We start from the raw sequence: 7,485 nt of genomic DNA, 5'->3' as shown, positions 1-7,485 counted from the left end.
AGCAGGAGACCGGCGCCACCTTGTAGTGGCGGGAGCGGCTCCCGACATCTCCCCCTTTTTTATTAATTAAAGGCCATTTCAACCAGAAAAATTAACACACCATGAGGTCACCGATCAGCCTGCTGAGCCAACAGCATCAGCGATCAAGGAGTTTACACAGTGTAGGAGACCCTCTGCACCCTTAGCCCCGTGCAATGGGAACCCGAGCCCTGGGGAGTGCAGAGGTCTGTCCAGAACAGCATCCCGGTGCAATGGGAACCTGTGCCCTTCAGGGGTGCCATAAGTTCTAGACAGAGTCTCAACGGTTGAGCAAGTTAAGCCAAACTTGGGGGGATGCCCCCTGTTCCACAGCCAGCATAGCCTGCACCATGGCCACATTTTTAAGATGTTGTTGTCTCTTGAATCTGCAGAGCAACCAAAAACAGAGGAGCAGTCCTGCAAACAGGGTTACTCCAAACATTCCCACTCCAACCCACTCCTTAAAATAGGAGAGGGCGGAGGACACCCAATTAAACAATCCTTGAGTAATGGAAACGTCTAGGCGAGTGGAATTAATTTGAACAATTGCTAGGCGTAATTTTCTTATTGTCTCATCAAATTCGGCGGACCAATTAGATTGCAGCAAACGAGACAATTCTATGGATAAATTTGCAGCCCTAGTAAACCTGTTATATGGAACAGAAGTTACACAAATTCCTGGTAATGTAGTTTCACATCCCAACTGAGCCAGCTGCCACAAAATCTCTAGCTGTTCTTGAACCAAATCAATACGTTGATTAACTATCATTAATCCTCCCTTTAACTGATTGTTCATGGAAGCCTGTATATCTATCGCTTCACTAACTGATGCTGACAAATTATTGAGGGTATGAGCCGTGGCAACCTGGCCATTTAATGCTAAGGCTGATATAGTCAGGGAGGCTCCAACCGCCGCAGTGGCTATAATAGCCACTATTGCTGCGGTGATACCAAAATCACGCTTTTGACGAAATAGGGCCAAAGAACTACTAGTCCTCACTGGAATAGGCAGAAAACGGGGCATGCGGGCTACAGTAGCCAAGTCATACTCACTAGCATTCCAACACAGAGCATAAAAACATCCAGTATAATTACAAACTGTCCAGACAAATGGAGGCCAAACACAAACTGGGGTGGGCTCCACCGACTTTAGTCCTCCTAATTCCGTCGCGGATATGGATCCAGGTCTGACATTTGCAAGCAGAGTGGTAGTAGCTGTCGCTCCACCCAAAATGGTGACCATGGGTGAGAGATCTGTGCAACTGCCACCAACACCACACAGCAGCCAAATATTAAAGGGATTGGTGGGGTAATTCCAGGGACTCATTTCGGTGTAATTTCCATACCCTTCCAAGGGTGAAAAGGTAAAGAGTCCATTTTCGAGCAGATGCGCTCTGCGACTCTGACAGCCCGTCCATGGGAAAATAATTGAAGAGTCCGCATGCCGGCCAGTGCAGAAGGGGGCGTACTGAGGTTGGTGCTTTCGTTCATTGCTCCCATAAGATGAACCGTGCTGTGGCCACCATTCAAAAAGGACCGTAGCATTAGCTGAAGATGTACGATTCCTGATGGTCTCTTTTCCTAACTTGGCATAAGAAAAATTTCCTAGCTTTATACATGAGTCAGCATGAGTCTGGTTGGTTGTAAAACAAAGACTGCCGTTATTTGGCTGGGTGTTGTTGTCTGGTATAGGGGCTATGTCCTGAGACATTGGCAAATATGGTAGCCCAATGGAGTCATTGGTGGTAAAGAAACGGGGGAAGACTTGTGCATCATACATGACTGGCATTGGTCGTGGGAATGTTGATAGGATCCCCCAGCGGATCCCCTGGGTCTCCACCTTCAGGTCCATCTGCACTCCGCTCAAGATCAGGATCAGGGTTAAGATCAGGCTCATCTTGCTTGACCACTCTGGTCAGCCGCGCTGGAACCCAAATCGGATTTTCTTGGTCCTGTGGGAAAACACAAACAGCTCCCCTGGATCTTATTAAAATAGGATCCGGTCCTTTCCATTGATTATCAAGCACATCTTTCCATTTTACCAGCTCATTTGAGGAGGCATGGTCAGCATGTCTGTCTGCAGCAGACCGCCCACACGAATCCAATTTCAAAAAATTTAAAGTAAATAAAGCAAGGGATATGGTTGCTTTCTGTCCCATTGTAATGGGGCAGAGTCCCCCCTTCTGTTTTTGCACATAAGTCTTTAAAACACCATTTGCCCGTTCTACCATGCCTTGCCCTTGTGGATTATAAGGCAATCCTGTTACATGATGAACTTCCATTTTTTGGCAGAACTGTTGAAAAACCTTAGATACATAAGCAGGGCCATTATCAGTTTTTAGCTGACGTGGCTTGCCCCAGGCTGCCCAGGCCTCCAGACAGTGGGTAATGACATGAGCCGTTTTTTCTCCTGACAGGGGAGTGGCATGAATCACTCCTGAGCATGTATCAACAGATACATGTACATATTTAAGTCTGCCAAAGGCAGGAACATGAGTAACATCCATCTGCCAAATATGTAATGGCTTAAGACCTCTGGGGTTGACTCCAATGTTGGGTGATGGCCGAAACTCCGCGCAACTGGCGCATTTTAAAACTATCTCCCGAGCTTCTGCGCGAGAGACGCCAAATCTCAGCCTGAGCGTATCAGCTGGAACATGATACAATTCATGAAAGGAGGTGGCATTTTTTTACAGGATTTAATGCAAGACAAATTGCTCTGGTAGCCTTGTCTGCTAAATCATTAGCTCTTGTCATAGGTCCAGGCAACAAAGTATGAGCTCTCATATGCTGTATGAAGAAAGGATTTGCTCTATTCCTAATAATATGTTGTATCTCATCAAATAATATTGCCACAGTACTTTTAGAAGAAATCAATCCCACTGTCTCTAGAATTTTTACTGCTCCCACCACATAGTGTGAGTCAGAAACAATATTTAAGGGCTGAGAGAAGTTCCTTAGAACTTCAGCCACTACTGCACATTCAACCAATTGTGGGGAGGAAAATGAAAACTGCTTTTGAAATGATTGTCCACCCACAACATAACTCCCTATGCCAGTTTTTGAGCCATCAGTAAACACATCAATAGCCCCTACAATAGGTTGGCTTTGTGTAACTCTTGGAAAAATAAATGCATTAGTTAAAGAGAAGTGCAACAATGGATGTTTAGGATAATGATTATCTATATTACCAGTAAAGGTGCAGCGAAGAATTGCCCACACATCCAAAGTGGCACATAACACCCCTACTTGATGAGCGGTGTATGGCACAAAAATAGATGCTGGCTCACAGCCAAAATGAGTCAGGGCTGATTGAACACCCTTTAAGGCTATTTCTCCAACTTGAGTTGGGTAATGACTTAACACCTTTCCTGGAGATGTCTGAGAATGAATCCAAAGCAAAGGTCCCTGCTGCCATAGGACTGCGGTGGGTTGCTGTGGTGATGGGATAATGCATAAATGGAATGGACTGAAGGGGTCCAGCCGAGTTAAAGAGGCTTCCTTAAGCCTATCTTCCACCTTAGTTAATACTTCAGCAGCCTCCGCTGTAAGCTGCCTACTAGAGGTAATGGCTGAATCTCCTTCAAGGATGGCAAACAAAGGCCTAAGTTCTGCAGTAGTTAAATTCAAGTAAGGCCTTAGCCAATTAATATCGCCCAAAAGTTTTTGAAAATCATTAAGCGTGTTGAGCACATCTCTCCTAATGGTAATCTTTTGAGGTCTAATGCATCTAGGATAAATAGTTGAGCCAAGGAAATTACCGATCTCTCCCTCTTGTACCTTTTCAGGTGCTATGTACAAACCCTTTTGTTTTAGGTTAGCGGACAACATCTCAAATGCCTGTTGCAGTAATGCTTGCTCAGCATGGCATAGCAAGATGTCATCCATATAATGACATACCTTAATAGCAGGGAACCGATTTCTAACTGGCTGAATAGCGTTGGCCACATAGAGTTGGCACATGGTTGGACTATTGGCCATTCCCTGAGGTAAGACCTTCCACTGATACCTCTTATCAGGTTGTTCATGATTTACACTAGGCAAGGTAAATGCAAACCTAACTCTATCCTGATCGTGTAAGGGAATAGAGAAGAAACAATCCTTAATATCTACCATTACCAAATTCCAGTTCGCAGGAAGGGTAGACAACAATGGTAGGCCTCTCTGAATTGGCCCCATAACCTGCATTTGTTTATTTATAGCTCTTAAATCATGCAACAATCTCCACTTTCCAGATTTTTTCTTAATGACAAAGATGGGAGTATTCCAAGGTGACTGTGAGCACTCAATATGGCCATGGCTGAGCTGCTCTTGAACTAGCTGCTCAGCTGCTGCAAGCTTTTCAGAGGTTAAAGGCCACTGAGGAACCCAAACTGGGTCCTCTGTAGTCCAGGGAATGGGAATCGCCTCCTCAGTGGCCCCTAGGAAAAACCCAGGCCTGTTCTATCTTTCTTTTCCGAGGTTGGGATAGGGCTAGTGCGTCCTTGCAGGCATTTACCCAGTCCTTTACCTGGAACACATCCCATGTTCTTCATTATTTGTTGACTTTGAGGAGAGTATTCATTAGTTAAGGTAAAATCCAATTGTTGTAACACATCCCTTCCCCGTAAATTAATGGGAAGAGGTAGCACATAAGGAGCGAACATGCCCCTTTTTCCTTCCTCATTTTGCCAATGCAAAGTCTTCGCACTCTTTTGAGGAGCATTTTCATATCCCAACCCTTGTAGGGATTGAGATGATAGAATAAGAGGCCATCGCGACGGCCACCAAGTTTTAGAAATTATGCTGGTATCTGCTCCAGTGTCCAATAGACCTTGAAAAGTTTTCCCTTCTATTATCAAACTCATCATAGGGCGTTCTTGCATACCCAATGACAAGAACATATGCTGTCCTCCCGAGGAACCAAAGCCTTTTTCTCCTCGAGTAGTTTTATCACTTGGGAAGTTCTGATGTAAACTGGGTAAGATCAAAAGTTGGGCCACTCTGTCCCCAGGCGAGATGGCACTAATCCCTCTAGGGGAGGAACATAACATTTGAATTTGTCCTGTGAAATCTTGATCAATGACTCCTGGATGAACTTGCAATCCTTTTAAGGTGGCAGATGAGCGGCCAATTATCAGTCCCACTGAACCCTCTGGCAAGGGGCCTGCTAAATCTGAAGGTATAGGCTGACATCCCATTATAGGTGTCAATACTGCTCTGGTGGTGGCACGCAAGTCCAATCCTGCTGATCCGGAGGTTGCTCTCCGGATGGAGTCATCTTCACAAACCCTTTTGATTGGTAGGGTGTCTGTTGGATGGCCCCATACATTTGTCTTGGGCCCTGGGGTCAGGGGCCCCTGTTCCCGTTTTTTGGCTGCTCAGTAGAGCGCTCCGGAAGGGGCCTCCCCTGATTGTCCTTAACAGACCTGCATTCATTTGCCCAATGCTTTCCTTTTTTACACCTTGGGCACAACCCTGGCTGTTTGACAGGCTGAGCATTAGGGGTCGCAGTTGGCGCCCGACACTGCCTTTTCATATGACCCATCTTTCCACAATTAAAACACTTTGCATTTGCAGCCTTCTGAGCTGATAATACCGCAGCTGCGATGCCCTGATTAGACAGTGGACCTCCTATCTCTCTGCACGCTTTCATCCAAGCGTTTATTCCTTTTCCTTTCCAGGGAGTAATGGCATTCCTACACTCCTTGGTACATTGCTCAAAAATTAATTGCTCCACAAACGGTATTGCGCCCTCAGGGTCCTCAAATATTCTTCCTGCTGCTTCCATCATTCTAGCCACAAAGTCTGAAAAAGGCTCTGTAGCTCCTTGTATAATCTTTGTCAAATTTCCGGTAACCTGTCCCTTATTTGGTAAACTCCTCCAGGCACGAACAGCTGCCTTGTTGATCTGTTGGTACACCTCAGCAGGATACATTGACTGATTAACAACCCATTGACCTTGACCTGTAAGCATATCATAATTCCATTGAGGGTGCTGATTAGTTGCATTCTGCCTAGCCTGAGCCATGCATAATTCCTGATAAATTGCTCTCCAATCAAGATATTGACCCATAGAGAGACATGCCTTCACGGTATTATTCCAGTCAGCAGGAGTCATAGCATCAGCAGCTAGCCTCTCTACCAATGCCAAGGTAAAAGAGGCACTGATACCATACGTCTGTACTGCCTCCACCAATGTCTTCAGTTGTTTCAGATCTAGAGGAGCATATTGCCTCTGATTTTGAGCATCTTCCCATACAGGAAATGCTGCTTGTATCTTTCTAACTTCCTTTTCAGGAATGCGTGACGGCCTTCCTCCTGATCCTGTGTGTTTTTCCACTTCCTCATAGGGAGGAGCTGTTGTACTGCACTTAAAAGCTACAGAGCCACGCCCAGGTGAATAAGGCGGGACGGGGCCATATCTCTCTTCCTCATATTTTGCAGCTTCCTCATCTAACTCTGCCTGCTCAGCAGGGTCAAGACCCGACTCCTCAGAGTCAGATGACTCCTGCTCATCCTCCCCTTCAGAAGAAGATGATAGAGTGCAATTTTTGAACTCAGTGAGGAGCGGATATAATTTAGGTTTTTCATCCTCATCTTTTTTTTTTTTTTTTTTGCGGGGTTGGTAAGAGTTGCAATCTTTTTGCCTTATCTTCAAGCTCCTCTTCCTTCTTTGCAAGTTGTGCTGCCCTTTTTTCTAACTTAGCTAGCTTGGTTAACACATCCTTGTTCTCATGACTTTTCTTTTCTTTTTTTCTTAGAAGGCTTCTTCCTTTTATTAGCCTCTTTACCCTTTTCAGCTTCTGATACACTATCCTGATGGTCTGACAAGACCCGCTGGCCTTCCTTGATCTTTTCCTTGCACCTCTCATCCTTAATGCACGATTTGAACAATTTATACAGTGGCCATACCCCTGGTCTTAGGGTCCCCTGTTCCCTTTCTCGTGTCAGATCCCCACTTAGCTTGCTCCATGATCCTTCCGTAAGGGACCCGGAGAGAACGAACCAGGGAGCCACTCGATCTACTTCTTTGAGAAAGTTCTGCAACACCCGATCTGGGACCTTAAGCTCCTTCTGTTTCAACAGCGCCCGCGCTGCTTCTAGAAGCGGCTTATTCCATTGCTCCTTTATCTACAGGGGAGGGTGTGGCAACTCAGTTATCTACTTGAGGATTACAGCCAAATTATGCAGTGTCGCAAAAAGGACGAATACAAACCGTATCCCGTTTCCCACAATTAAGACACAGACAACAGAAAAGAACGAAAACGAGACTAACAACGAGAAACGGAATCACCCAGACCACAGAAATCATACCTTGCTGAAAAGTCTCCGGAGTTTCTCAGGTCACTGGCTTGGATCCTCTTTCCGACGAGCAGTCGGGGTCCTCAAAGCTGTCCCTCTACCCGGGTTCGGCGGCTTCCCGGGTTTCGGCACCACTTGTCGCGCGCAGCCTTCGCCGATAAGGATGACGCGGCAACCGAGGAG

The 7,485-nt window shown here is 45.9% G+C and overlaps 1 protein-coding gene across 1 annotated transcript; it reads right to left on the bottom strand.

Moving 5' to 3' along the window:
• Positions 1–14: 14 nt before the first annotated feature.
• LOC129683522 (uncharacterized) lies at positions 15–7,479 on the bottom strand. Its single transcript, XM_055616234.1, has 2 exons — positions 7,315–7,479; positions 15–1,970 (listed from the first exon to the last, which is right to left on the bottom strand). The coding sequence occupies exon 2, from the start codon at positions 1,913–1,915 to the stop codon at positions 299–301; it is 1,617 nt and encodes a 538-aa protein (XP_055472209.1). The 5' UTR covers positions 1,916–1,970; positions 7,315–7,479; the 3' UTR covers positions 15–298.
• Between the last annotated feature and the right edge of the window lie 6 nt (positions 7,480–7,485).

This window comes from Psammomys obesus, unplaced genomic scaffold (genome assembly GCF_907164565.1).
Source record: "Psammomys obesus unplaced genomic scaffold, mPsaObe1.curated_primary_1811, whole genome shotgun sequence".
NCBI lineage: Eukaryota > Metazoa > Chordata > Mammalia > Rodentia > Muridae > Psammomys > Psammomys obesus.
Note: the sequence above shows the minus strand (reverse complement) of the source record. Positions and strands in the feature narration are given on the sequence as shown.

What these genes read in the sequence shown, in the direction of transcription:
- LOC129683522 (XM_055616234.1), bottom strand. Translation starts at nt 1,915, where the DNA reads ATGAGCCTGATCTTAACCCTGATCCTGATCTTGAGCGGAGTGCAGATG.